At 32.7% G+C, this 16,097-nt stretch overlaps 1 protein-coding gene across 1 annotated transcript in view; it reads left to right on the top strand.

The window, feature by feature from the left end:
- Window positions 1–12,934, top strand: part of LOC100164262 (protein O-mannosyl-transferase TMTC1) — a 120,070-nt gene extending 107,136 nt beyond the window's left edge. Inside the window, exon 15 of the mRNA XM_001943223.5 lies at window positions 12,549–12,934. Within this exon, the coding sequence (XP_001943258.2) occupies window positions 12,549–12,587 (39 nt within the window). The 3' untranslated portion in view covers window positions 12,588–12,934. The remainder of the gene's footprint in view (window positions 1–12,548) is intronic.
- Window positions 12,935–16,097: the final 3,163 nt, after the last annotated feature.

The following is a 16,097-nucleotide window of genomic DNA, read 5'->3' as shown; positions in this document are numbered from 1 at the left end:
TCACTCGTATATTATTATTATGATAATATTCCAAAGGTACATTATATACTTGTATATTATTTTTCGCTCTTCCGTTTTTAGTTTCCCCGAACAGAATAATAATATGCATGGTGTATTTTTTTTGTTTACCAATTTGAGCGAAATATTTAATTTTGGAGTGTTTTTGTTATTGTTTCCGTTTTTCTTTTTATTTGTTCGTATAACGTCATGATATTGGGGAGTAGAGGTACTCGGGCTCTTATCGCAAAAACGAGTTCTCTCGCGCTGGCCGAGTGCGAGACAATTTTATACGCCCGGGGCACCACCATTAAAATATATCCCCCTCCACAAATTCGATAAGTAATTGTCTATTTTTCATCTTTTATCAAAGGCCATCGCGCGCGTGGGCTATTCTTAAAACCCTGTAAGGTGACTTCGTCCTAATTGTTATCACGGTGAAAACTGTTTTTAATTTACGTCACTCGGGCATTTTTCCAACGTGTTTTTTCATCGCTTTCACGATCGTCACATTATATTTTACAATCTCAGTACGATTGAATCATATAATAATCCATGGGAAATCCAAAGGATGACACCGCAATAATTCATAAAATCGTTTATCCTAGCAAAAAGCAAAAATTGAATGGATTCACTTCAATGTGTGCAGGATATATTATTATGTTATTCTCCGGTACTGCGTCTAAATGTGTGTACGAGGCTCGCCTCGAGAAAATGTACGATTACGGAGAGGACATCTCGCTGTTGGGTGGGAGAGTGGAAACGTAAAGAGTACTCTTCTGCTGCCGGGTTCTTTGGTAATGTCTATTTCAGAGAGATTTCTATGTCGGGGTCGTCTGAAAACAAACATTTTTACCGATATTGTATCGAACAAACGATATACAGTGCATGCACTGTATGCTATTATTATTGTTATTATTATTATGTTTCCAAACTTCAGTGGGTAAAATACGTGACCTAGACAAAATGTCGCATCAAGATGCTATTTACATCGGGGTGTTGGAATAGCCGGGCGCGTCCAAAAACCATTTGAAATTAAAATTTACGACCACTGCCACTGCCGCCCCAAAGCCCAGAGCAGAAATTGACATCGAATGGGAGGGACACACAAAATGCGTGTTATTCGCCTACAAAGCAATTTCTGTTATAGTACTATACGGCTTGTCGGAACAGAGTCGAACGTAACCGGAACTACCGTTTTATTACTATATGTATATATATATATATAATATATTATATATGGGTGTGTATAATGTATAATATATCGAATTTAGACCGTAAAATGAATATAAACGCGAATCTAAATACTGCTATAAGCTTTTATGTACTTTTTGTTTTTATTTTTTTTTACCATATACATTTTTATACAATATGGTGCAGTAGTGTGCAGTACATATATCAATTCTACTAACATATAGTTAAAAGTTAATTTATAACGACACTCGCAATTTATTTAAAGATACAAATTGTTTAACTGGACTAAAAATAAATGATATTGATGTTCATTCAATGATTAAGTCAAATATTATCCATTTAATTGAGTAGTAATAGTATATTGAGTCATATTATTCTTTTTCTTGACAAATTCATATTCAATTCATTTATAATGTTCAACATTGTTTTCTTTCAATAATTGAAACGTAATATCAAATCAATTTTATGTTTTTAATTAGACTACTTATAATTCCTTTCTATAATATATTTACTTAAAATAAGACTTATGATAGTTAACAATTTATTAAATGTATAATTGTTCATTGAGTACTATGGGAAATATTAATAACTGATGTGCTTGAGAGTTTTAATAAATTATAGCACTTAAAATTGTGATTCTTTCAAGCAAATTTATTTATTTTTAAGATCATATTATAAACTTATTTTTTTTTAACTTTTTTATATTGTTTTTATATTGAGCTCAACACAATCATAATACTACGAAAACATCACTATTGAAAAAAAAAAAACGTAAAATATCATGATATACAAATTGATAAATAGTATGAAAGTTTAACTCTGAAAATAATTTTTAAACGTACCTACTAGTTACTGTAACTGTGTTATTTCCAATCTCAATTCTAAAAAAAACTCGACTGGAACTTTTTCATACCATTTTCCATTTTTCCATTTTCCAATTATTATTTTCATTGTAATAATATTATACATTGTTCTTTGATGTATTATATAACCTAAAATATCTTCTGTAGTCCACCGAATTTTGACCGTTCAAAGTTGGCCGAAATAATGAAATGAAAAAAAATAAAAATGTTTTATATAATATAATATGAATATAAGTAATATTATAAAAAGACCTGAGATTATGTTACAAATCAAAAGCCATAAACTTCCTCAGTGGTCTGCTCAAACATTTCCCCATGAGAGCTCTGAAAAATGTGGTTAAAAAGGAAAGGGTCCGTGTATTCTACTGTTATACGGATTGTAGTAAAATTTCGTGAGTAAACATTTTTATAATTCGATAGAACTAAAAAAGCGATCTTCAGAATATAATGTTCAAATAACGCGAGGAAAAAATATGTTACCCGAAAGACGCAAGAATGGAATAACAAAAAAAACCAGAATCTGGATAAAAGTTATTTAAAATATTAAAGAAAACGACGGTAATCTACAAAAAACTATATTCATAATTCATTTAGATCCACTAAAAGTAATTAACAACTTTCGTTTTATCGCTGACTTAATCATTGTAAATATGAAAAGAATAATATAGTAGATACACCTATTCAATGCTTATTGAATATAAATCATTATAATATATTACATATTTTTCATCACATTTAAATAATTTATTTAAAAAATGCACAATTTGCACGATGTACATAAATTATATTTCGAATTCAACTCGCTGTGGGTACTACTAAAACAAAAACCATTAAATTAAAAAATAATAACTGTTAGTATCAACATAAGTATGTACACACCATACACGTATTATGAAAAATTAAAATAATATGCAATAAATTATCCTTAGATATTATATAGACTGACAGACAGTCTCAACTCAGAATCGTTTTCCGTAAATATGCAATTATTTATCATGGAATATTCAAATTTAATAGATCGATTACAATGACCTACTCTCGATACCTACTATGCAGCATGTGTTCCCTAGTTTTTATAACAAATTAATTTCCTAATCATTTTAAAATATAATTCATACAATAATATAAATTATATAAATAATTAAATAGATATAAATAATGTACCAATTCTGTTTGTATTTTATGAATTTAAAACTACAACTCTGTCCATTAATAGTATTATTATTATGTAATAAAAAAAAAAATTACACGTTTGCATAACAAATATTCGTTAATTATTCAGAGTGCTCGTGGTTTTGCAAAATTAACCTCCAATAATGTCATTATTCTGTGATCGTTTTCATTGTTATTATCATTATTGGGATTGGACAGTTAGTATATTATTATTATATCTACTATCTAGGTAATAAAATGCCCCGATAATGATTATCGGTTCGTTATTACCGATACGCCCTCGTTTCTTTTTCCCATTCCGATATCCTCTTGTAATTACAGCCCACCCGCCGCCACCGCCTGCACAGTTAGAGTCGCACTATAAATACAAAATAACCAGAATTTTCCGGTTGCATATTTTACGAGGTACTTCAAAATAAGCGATTCTGATTATTTGTTTTTATTTCCAAGTCAATAATTGGGGTTTACTAAAAAAAAAAAACGCATATTGCAAGTACCTAGTATATTATTATACGCGCAGGGTAATCAACGTGAGTTAATTTTTTATGTCTAAAAAAAAGTTATAGTAATTATTTTCCTTCATTTTTCTCTCTGACCGATTTCTGCAGGCGAATAGCCTTCTTTGCGCGATGACGTTGGTCGCACGAGGATGAAAATCGACAGAAAACTGCGTATAGTATTCGCTTGCTATATGCGTGAAACGCTCAGACTGCGGTGACTAAAATATAATATATTTTTTCATTTCCACGGAAAACCCGTTCGATCCGATCGTACGCGCTTCGTGCACCGTTTTAGTGTCATTAATTTTATCACTGGCGCGGCTCCGAGAGTCCTTGGCCGGCGGCGCTTCAGTTATTTATGTCTTCGCACGTATTCCACACGTAATCAGGTTTGCCGCGCTACGGCGGCAGCGAGCAAAAAAAAAAAAGAAAGAAAGAAAAGAAAGGCGTAAAATGTCAAACAATAACCTTCGAACCGAACGAGTTTTCCCTTTTCGGAAATTCTCTTGCTCCCCCGCCGCTGCGTCACCCGTATAAATCAAAATTACGTACACGGCCTACACCGTGCGAGCTTATACACGCAAACACCCACCCGCACCCACACACAACTACCCACACACCCCCATTAACCGACACGGCCACCGCCGCCGAGTCTCGTGACGCGATACTATGCAAACGGAATTTTTATTATCTCGTGGAAAAAAATCTTCGGACATTGCGGTTTCCTTCGCCGTCACGCCCGTTCCCGCGCCGCAGCGCGACGTGTCTCGTATAACATCAAAAATTGTATGCACGACAAAATACACATTCCGCTCTCCCTATCTCGCTCCCCCCCCCCCAACCCACTCGTTCTCGAGCCCCGCACTTCCTCGCGCGGTAATAATATCTCCCCTCCGCGCGTGGGGATTTATATATTTATTTTTTTTTTACGAGGGTAAGTCTGCCTCAGTTGTTGAATACTGATGGCGTTTTTAAGGCGCATCAGTGTTGACGGGTGCAAGGGGTGACACGGCCGAGCTTTGAATATTGACACAAGTACCTACTATAATACCTGTGCGCGTGACGTGAATTTTACGGTCAAACGCTAATGTAACTACTGAGATTTTTACCTCACCTCCCCCCACACGCACATACCCTTATGTATAATAATATTATTCTTGTCCACGACTACCCTCTATATACCGCGAACGATTCCGCTTGCACCGACCCTACCACACCTGTTATTTCCGATAGTCGTCTTATGTGTACATAGCACCTATTAGGTAGCTGGTATTATAATACATTATGCGGTGCCGTCTAACAGTACTTTCTTGACATATTAACGCGGAAGTTAGATTAAAAACACTGACGTAATAGCACCGTAGATAGAGTCTATCGAAAACAAATTCATATTATACGCATATTATAAAAATGGATTATAGAAATAAAAATTCGACCATCTGTGGATCGTATTTATGGTTTCGTTTAAACGTAGTTAATTTGTTTATACTTAATAGGTATCGTGCATTTTTTGATATTAGGGTATATTTATTACGGTATGCTAGCTGTATTTATCGTACCAATGGGGTTTTGTCTGTATTCTCATCAGACACGCATGTCATCATAGTTTCAGCATTGAAAATATAATCTTAATATTATTTGAATTTACTTGCCATCAATCAGGCGTCCAATTTGGGATTGCGATTATCTCAATAAGATGCATTATATAATGTATTATATAATACATTGTTTCGGGATAGAGTTGATAGGTATGTATTGGTTGAGATTAAGCAAAACTGTGGAGGTCTTAAAAATTAATTGAGTAAACATTTGTCATGCATTTTACTTAAAGTAATTTTGATACATAATAATGTAAAATAAGTGTGTGTGTGTGTGTGTGTGTGTGTGTGCGTGTGTGTCTATTTATGGACTCAAAACTATCTCGACCCAGTTTTACTAAATTTATGTTCATGGCTTAGAGTGTATCGTAATAAATTACTTCAAAATATTGTTTTAGAAGAAAAAAAACTACTTTAAAGCATTAATGGTAATGGATACTTTGACGTTTTAATGGACAAATCGTTAATTATATTCAGATACGATCACTTGAAACATACATAAATAGTTATCTACTTTTACAAAAAATTAAAGCTCCGTGATACGAACTCAATAGTATCAAACGAATTTGGTAATCTTTGTTATTCAGGAAACCAATTATTATTTTTTGATGAATTACGTCTGTATGCAGCATAAATATATTATTATATCTATACACTCAAATAAGCGTATACATATTATATTATGTAATGAAACTAGTATAGTGCAAAGCCATTACAAGTATAAGATTCCAAGTACTTTATTTTTACATTAACGTCAGATGGGTTTCGTAGCAAGAAATAGTAATTGAAAACGTATTTAATGTAAAAACAATTTCTCAGAAGATAACCAAACAAGTGTTATTTCCGTGTCATTGTTGTTGTTATTATTATTATTATTATTATTATTACTACTACTACACAATTTTTTGCCACGACTTTAGCTCAGGTCTCTTCCTTCCGACCCTTTTCACTATTAACAACGAGAAATATGGCCGTAAAAGGATTAAAGGACACGATTTATAGGGGCTACGCGGAGCAGCCGCCTGCGTTGTTAAAAATGAATTATGGGAATAAGGTTCGTAATGAATATATGAAAGAAGAGAGGAAAAAAAATGTTTTTATATATACAGTTTGTATACTACCTGAAGCTGCCCTATATAATAATATCCTACTCGCACACTGCAGCACGTATACGGTCCCGTCAGAAGCGTATATTATTATATTCTATAACACACACATCGGGCGAATCATTCGCGTTCATTGTTTTACGCGTTTTTCGTTGGTATTTTTTTTCACGCTTTTCGCAAAAACTCTCGCGGATAAATCTGCTTCGGTCGGACCGGCAGCTCCAGCATCTTGTATACTGTGTCGGTTCCACGTCGCAGTCGAGACGACCTTGAATAGCTCTCAATGCGTATAATATAGATTCGTGTGATGAAAACTCCGTCTGCAGAGACTTACTTAGCCGGTTCTAGTGTGAGTGTGTGTGTGTGTGTGTGTGTGTGTGTGTGTGTGTGTGATAGGTATACATGTATATGAGTACAACGGTTTCCACTCAGATGTCTAACGTCGCCGATAAATCTGAAATACACACAATCGACGGAAATCGGATTCAAAGAGAGCAGGCAACACCCGAAACATTATGGAACCTATACAACACGCATATAGGTACGCATATTATGTATATTATAATTTTTAGGTACTCAGACGATAACATCTTCTTGCGTATATAATATCATACTCGAGAGCGGCTCATCTGAATTGTTTTCGTTAATTAATTTGTTTTTAATCCTAACACAACCATGATACAGCTACCCTACACAACTTACTGTTTTGGGTATCGTCTCTCTGTATTTTTTTCAACCAGCGACCATTACACGTCCAAAGAATGTCCGGGGGAGGGGGGGCGTGGTCTTCTGCGGGCATGGATTTGAGTTCGTCAGTCGCTATTTATCCTATTATTCGTATCAAAACACGTTTTAGGGGTGGCTCTCAACATACGCATATATGAATCTACACGAAAACGGTGTATTCGTTGCACCCGGAAGTAGTGACGCGTATACGGCCCTAATATACTACATCCGGTCTGCGATTCGCGCGAAAAGTTCTATATGCACCGCAGCGGCAGTATATATAATACGCGGCGACCGGCGCTGTAATATGTGTATGTATAGACCACGCCAAAAACGGGCTAAGTGAAAAGTCTTGTAAGTGGTCGAAGTATATATTATATCATACATACGGAAACCCCGTACCTCCTCCCACCGCGCCAACACCACCAACGACGCCCTGTGAGCTATATCGTTATAAACCACCCACGTCAAGCTCTTTTTGTACACCTTTTTTTTTCCACAAAATATACTATATGTATATAGAGTGATTCTTTTATCCTAAGCCTGGCAATACTATCAGAAAATATGGGTATATGGATATGCGTATGATATGTATCTAAATGGTTTTGATTATAAGGGTAAATACCACAGAAAATCATCATAAAAAAATGTAAAATATTGTGATCAAACGTTTAGAAATAACTCAAATTCCTCGAGATAATATCGTTTGGATCACTTCAATAACTAACATGTATATAATATATATAATGTGTATATAGTGTATACGTATGTGAACTTTTGAATAGTAACAGCAGTGATCTTGGATCAACGACAGTGAAAAATCACAAAATCCATCTGGTTACGCAATTTCGCTCTAAATAATCGCACGGAATAATAAAATATGAAGACGTACTGGAACGTTATCGAATCTATATGTGCACCGTAAAGCCGCCTGTAATCATTGGTGGTTTTATATTATGATATAAAAGTAATAGTGAAGTATAATACATAATATTAATATTAGATAATAGATAGAACGTACGGTACGTCATACTATATAAGCCGGCTTGGAGTTGTTCGGGGCCTGTAGCAATTGTGTCATATTTGTATTGGATGATGTCTTCAAAGCAGAAACTATTCAATGAAATGCGTAAAATCATTTGAATACCTAATATGAAATTTTATCTCGTATATTTTTTTAATAATATTTAGAGTTCTTCGAATGTTTGAAGGATTTCAATAAAAAAAAAATTGTTCAATTTAAAATGTATTGCTACGTATTTCATATTTTATAAAATATAACGTACTAGCTATTTTATTATAATTCAAAAAAATATGAATCGTAATAAATTAAAACTATTCACTATTATTTTTTTTAATACAATGATATTTAAAAAATATTTAGTCTAATTTTAAATCTAGTATACCACGTACCTAATTACATTTTATACTGCTGTTACATTGATCTATACGTTATAATAACACTGATTTTCAATATGGTTGGTATGTTTGTAAAACTATTTCAAAATACTAGTACTCTAATAGTTGTACTAATATAGTAATATAAAAGAGAAATAAATTATCATAATAGACACATAAATAAATTATAAATGAATATCCTTAGAAATAGAGGTTGACACGCCGTCTCCAATCAGAATCGTTTTTCTCGTGCAAAAGCATTCAAATTTAACACAATATATCCGATACAGTGCGACTCACTCAATGAAGAGATAAATTCAAAACGTACTATATATTATACTTTCTCGGGGGGATTTTTGTTTGCATTAAAGTGTCCGCATTTTTACAGAGTACATTAAGCTTTATGGTATATACCCAGAGTGCATATTTTACCGCGGAGAATGGATATAGTTTCGAGTGGTGTAAAATCCTACGAGGTTCATAAAAATAGCTGATATTGAATAATGACAAAATATTTTTCCCTTTTTGTGTTACAACCGAAATTTTGAGATTTTCCGTTGATATAATTTTGTTTTTCTGCCGTAAAATTTCTTGATACCGCGTACCTAATAAAATTATTACCGAATCGATATTCCTGTGCGCGCGCGTATTATATAGATCGAGACGATGCGGTGGCCTATTATTGCGACGTTGAAATTCCGTCGCAATGCGTACCCTCTGCTGCAGAAAGACGAAATAAATCTGAAGACGAAAGGTTGGTCGACCGCGAGGTCATGATTTCATCGTCTTCGTAGTTTTTTTTTAGGGAGAGAGGAGAATTATATCGATATTATGATGTACAAAGAAAGGCTTAGAAGCATGAGAAGATGTTCCGAATCCCCCCGCCCCCCCGTCCTTTATTTAATCGATTTATTATCATTATATTTTGTTCAACAGAACCAAACCGGTGCTTATTGTATATTACTGAAAATTCAAACTGCTAAAGTATATAATATTTTAAAATCGACAGTTTCATAAGTTATTTAACATTTAATTAACTACGGGCTGTTTGGTAATTTATTATTAACGATTATTTTCTTTGACAGCAAAAGCATGATTAAAAACGCTGTTCATTGTTCTAATACGTTCGAAATGTAGAGAAAAATAAAGTAGATTTATAATCTCAATTATTTATATTTATTTTAATCGACGAGAAACATGTTTCAGTAATATTGTGTACTGAACAAGGTTTGCGCATGTGTGTAACGATAAACAATACAAATAAGCCCCCGTGGCACGATAAAATATAAGAAAAAAAATCGTTTCAAATTTTTAACGCGCCTAGGGTCAATAAAGGTGCTTCTTAGAATCCACTCGGAAGATTCCCGGACGTATATAAAAACACGTTAAAAGCCCGTCACGATAAAATATTGAAAAGTACTCGGTCGTTTGCGTCTTTATTTCGTCTAGACCACCCCATCAGGCAAGCCGACGGTTTTTAATTAATCAATGACAATGCAAGCCGCCCACACCCCTCCGACACTTGCAACTATTTTCTGTGCGTTAAGTTTTCATCGCAGCAACTGTTTAATAAATTACATTATATTTGGTTTACAAAACATAATACAACTGTGAATGCTTAATTGAACTCGATTCCAGTAGTAAATCCTCGAGCACAGCCTACACTAAAATATGTACTATAGAACCACTCGTGAACACAATACCATACTTAATATAAAATAATATGTATACGCATAACATTTATATATAATATATATAATATTTCAAAATTATTATCTGAAAAAATAGTTATTATAATATCGCTACCGTGCAATTTTTCAATTCGTGTCAATCGGTATATTGTTGTACCTATTTACTTTCTGCGTGGTCTACAGCTATAATATTTATAATAGTGCTAAATAGTTTTGACTGTGAATTGAAACCTACTCGTTGACACAATTTATTTCGGAAACCAACGAACAATTAGTTCTTTATAAAACTACGCAGAACGGAATAATAGTTATAGTTATTCACGATACTGCATTATTATTTATTACCCACCTGAAAAAAAAATGTTCATACAAAATGATATGTAATTATATACCCAATGCTAGTTCTAGTAGTATTTTTTTAGTGAAGTAATATTCATACCACTCCACTCGACTGACCCAAGTTAGGACTCTATTTTCGACTAGTGACCCACATCAGGCGAAAATAATTTTCAGTGAAATTTAAAAATTACATTTTTAATAGTAATTAGTAATTATTATTAGAAAATAAATAAGCTGTATTAACTAGATTATGATGGATTTGTTGTGAAAACTTAGATGAATTGTTACTGTATACTAAAATAAATTATAGGCTCTCTGGCGTTGAATATTTTTTTACGATAGATTGACCGTTGTTTACTAATAAACAATAGTACATAGTGCACGGTAGCTGCCGCCGTGACGAATAATATGTTTTATTGTTCCCACATTAATACCTAAATTCACAGGGTGTTACCACTGGGTATCTTCCCTAATCTTATTATTCACATCACTCTTACTTGTCACCTATCGGCTATCAAACCTACTTATTATACTAAGAAATGTATAGACTGTAGATTACTTCAAATAAATAAAAAAAAAAAAAAAAATACCTAAATTTGTTTTCCTACAAATTAATGTACCGAAATTGCCTATGCAATGCGCCGGCCAATGGATATGAATAATAATAATATAATATAATATTATTCGAAAAATACATCGAGTGTTTACGGCACGTTTTTAGACAGTCAACCAAGTTAAAGTAGTCGATACAACTGGGTTGGATGTGGATAAACTATAATTTGCAACAGTCGAGTAATAAGAAATACTGTCCTTCACAAAAAAAAAAAAAAAAATTAAAAGAAGCCACAACACATTATTTTTAAGATTTTTTAAATCTAGACTTTATAAATTATGAACTAAGATTGGCAATCTGCAGTTTTTTTATTTACTCCGTAATTAATTTAGCGTAAGGATAAACTTTTGATTTTAATTTAGGTTTTTTAATAATTCCACAAATCCAGTTATTTTGTTCCCGTCTCATAATATACAAAATCGTGTTGGAATGTAATTTACATGTTAAAATGGTATATTATAATATATTATAATACAAAATATGTATTATGTAATACGAACTCCTCACTCGCGTCATATTTGTGTATAATTCCTGTTTTGATTGAAAGGTATCGATTTTATTAAACAATATGAGTGATTACTATTACAATATATTATACAATATGTAGGTATATACGCGTATATAACACTCAATTCATGAACAGCGTATCAGACATCTACAGTGACAGCTTGTATTGTTATCATTATTACTACTATTATTATCATTATTATATTATATTGGTATATGATAACGTGAGTGCCTAATAATAATATAATATTCGTACCGAAGATAGAATCGTTCGGAATTTGACAGTTATCCTGTCTATACCTATGCCATTTGATATTATTAACGTGTAAACGATATCGTATATTATAACACGTAAAGTGTTGTATTATCGTCTACATCGATACAAACACTTTATTTGTCAGTTAAATGATTTTTATTTTTTGTTTTTTTTTTTAATTTTATACTTCTTTGTTCATAAAATATTTTAATAATATTAGGTCAGTTTCCTTTTTTTGGTTCTGTAAAACTATATAGTCCTCTTATTGTCATACAACACTGAAGAAGTTTTTTCGCAGACATTATTATTAATGTTCAGTTAACAAAACATGAAAACGTTTACTCAGCCAAGTCGTTAAGATTAGAGCAATCCCCCCTAAAAAAAAACACTTTATTATAATGAAGCCCGTATGGATCTAATATTATTTCCATTGATGTGGTATTGGACACAAAACTTGCACTGTGTCCTTGCATGAATTTTGGCTAGTATTATTGCACAAGTGCAAGTTTGTTGAAATCTAAACGATGCACGAACGAATTTTTCAGCGTTAATGATTTTTATTTATATAATTTTTATCACTGTTGCAGGGTGTACAACTATCCCACGTGATGATCCCTGGAAAGTGACAGTGGATTAATGAAAAACACGTAAAGAAAATATTATCTTCGATCGGTTGACGGTGGATAAATGCAGACGACCAGGACTGTAGACGAGGGAATGGCATACGAAACAAAATAAACGATCATTATATACTATATATAATATATACCTATACTTATTTGCTATGATATTATTATATAAATAAAACAACTGTAGCCGACGTAAAAAAAAAATATATAATATTAATAATAATAATAATAATTTATGTTATAAGAAAAAAATAATAATCATTGTTTACTGAAATAATATTTATTATGGACTTGTATAATAATATAGTGATTTTATTTGTATAAAATTGAAATTTGCTACCGAATAAATTGCATTATGACTCAAAGTTCGCAACAGCCCTCGTACTCTGCCACCACCACCACCACCACCACCCTCCTCGAACGATACCTCTACCGCCGCCGACACCAGTCGCTGAGCACGAGAAGTTAAAAACAAATATGGCCGGGGCAGGGAGATCCGCTGATAATGGAAATGTAACTCAATCTAAACAATAAACGTGTTTACTTAAGTCTGACGCACGCGCATGTGTTGTAGTTCTGATATTATACAAAGCGTATTATATTATAGCGTCTTGTGGCAGGGGAAACAGTGGTATATCCTCTCTCCGGCGAAGATGACACGACGGAATCATTTTTCTCCTTTCTCTTTCTCCACTTCTATATATATATTTATATATGTGGCTATATTATGATATTCGACGGTTTGGCATGGCGCGCGTAAAACGGGAAAACGAAAATCGTTTTATCGTCTCTCCGACGGATTACATTTTAAAATTACCGTCTCGTAAACATTTTATTTCCTATCAGTTAGCTTATAATATAATTTTAAAAAAATAAATAAATACGCCTCCATGCCGTATATTATTATTATATCGCGCAACGTCGTTTTTTTTTTTTTTTAAATTTGTTTTAGTTTTCCAACCATTATAATTGTTTTCCAGACACAATTCATCGGTCTCTTGAGCTATCTCTTGGAAAAATTACTAATGTTGACTCGACGTATCAAAATCTATTATTTACACTACGGTTTTTAATTAATGAAATTAATATTTTATCAGTAAATTTTTCAGCAACGCTTACTATACCTACATTTATGAGAGAAATAAATATATTGTTTGGGTGTATATTGATTCCGCCGCGCATTAACAATTTAATATAATTTATGATTAAAATTATAAGCTAAACACAAGTGTTGGTACTTGATCCACTGTGTAGCCCATAATATATGTAAATTATTATTTTGAATTATATATTTTTTTTAATAAATCATACCTACTAATAATATGTTTTGTACTTGTTGTATTGATCTATATTTAATTATTACATAATACTATTATACGTTAATTAATTTAACATTAGGAACTACTTGTGTTATAAATACATTTTTTTTGATACAAAAATCAAATATAATATGAATGTAGTCTAAAATAATATGCGGCTGGTTTCTTCGATTTTTAAAAATGTACGACTTGGCGGAATCGATAGGTAGACATAATTATGAAGTACCTATACCTATGGACAATAGCTTGCAACGGAGTTCATATAATAATAAACGTTTATCATGATAACAGCAGGACGTTTCGGCGGAAGTCTCCTATTGTTTTGTTTTTCGTACTATCCTCAGATATAATAACTATGTTTTAAATAATTTTATCACTATCCATGAATATTCCACGAGTATAGTACTGAAACAGAACATTTTTTATCGCGTTTGAATTTCCGTTTATCGGTTTTTTATTTTCTTCAGCTTTACACGACGGACGGTGTTTTTTGTTCGCATTCCGTAAGTTCAGAACGATTTAACACGATAGACCGTCCGGTGATATAATATTATGTAGGGGAAAACGAAACGTTTCAAAACGTACGTGAAACTTACACCGTGTGGTGTTTCTAATATAATAATTTAGCTGCTGCAGTGAATGTGATGCAGCCATCATAGTTACGTGATTATAAATTGAACGCCACTGTCTACGTTTATCCATCGCGCGTACTATATATTATAATTATAATACAACAACTACCACGGTATCATCGGATCAAATTGAACAGTATCCGATTATGATTATTATAATTATTGTTGTTGTTAGTGAATCGATTAGTGTGTTATAGTGTTTATAGCCGCATGGTTACGCGCGTGAACTGCTGAAGCCCTTCGATAATTATTATTATTGTTATAACTCGACGAACCCCTTTTATTTATTGGGTACCACCGAATACCTATTTTTACTGTGCCACCGTGACCATTACCTTACGACGTATTAACGTGTAGGTAGTGAACAGGTCTAGCGTTTTTTATATTTATAATTTATGTACACATTTTCATACAAATTGTGACGCAAGTCTGTAATGCATTGACGTAATACCGTGATAACGATGAGATTCAAGATGTTAAAGGACAATTTTTTTTTTCGTAGAAAATCTATTTTGCATAGTATTTCCAGTGCATACTACTTACGTCCAGGATTTTATTCAATGGGTAAGTTCAAAGTTGAGTCCGGATCAAAAAGGTCAAAAACAGGAGATAGTATATGCGTCCCAGCTGTATACCTTTTTTATAACCTAATTGCGTCTCGAAAATTTAGACAAAAAAAATCGATTATTTGAATGCACTTCGTTAATATACTCACGAATATACAGTATATCCGTTTTCTTGTGTAGTACTATAACCGTATGTCGTACGTGTTATTTTATATTATAAAGAAATATCGAAAAATGGCGATTATAATATAATATTGACTATATTATATTTCAATCTATCTAGAAATCACATACGATTTAATTTTGATTCCCATTAAAGCGGGTGTAATATATATTTTATTGTGTCATATATTTATATTACGTGTCCAGCGCGATGGGAGTGGCGCGAAGCTAAGTAAAAAAAAAAAAAGCGAGCAATCACTAACGTATAATTTATATTAACAAGAGTTGAAGTTGAATCATTGAAAGTACCCGTGCTAATTAATTGTGCTAATCCATCGGCCCGCTCTGCAGGACATACGCGCGCGGCTGAACATATAAGTTCATATAAAGTATCGATCGATCAGCGATGTTGTGCGGATGGGAACGAGGAAACTCGCAAGCAGATTAGTTGGACGGCTCAAAAGTTACAACCAAAAATGTTCAAGTACTTTTAAGTCCGATTTTTCGTACCTGTGCGCTGAAAATATCGTAAAGTATAATATCCAGCCCACTTGCCCACTACTCTGATTGCTGCGGCAATTATTAATACAATATAAACGATATGAATATTAAAAAGAATAATAATATATAATGATATATTTTATTTATAAAAACGTGTTTAATATATAAATAGGCATAAAAAGCGTAGCCTTGAGCATGATTAGGTTTATATTTAACGACTGGTTTCGAATTCAAAATTCATTTTCTGTAACTACCATAATAAATTTACGTAAGTGTTTTAAAAATATCTTAAAGCACGTTATTACTTATTTCTAGTCACGTAACAAT

The sequence above is a fragment of the Acyrthosiphon pisum genome, chromosome A1, assembly GCF_005508785.2.
Source record: "Acyrthosiphon pisum isolate AL4f chromosome A1, pea_aphid_22Mar2018_4r6ur, whole genome shotgun sequence".
Classification (NCBI taxonomy): Eukaryota; Metazoa; Arthropoda; class Insecta; order Hemiptera; family Aphididae; genus Acyrthosiphon; species Acyrthosiphon pisum.
This window is presented reverse-complemented; position numbering and strand designations above follow the sequence as displayed.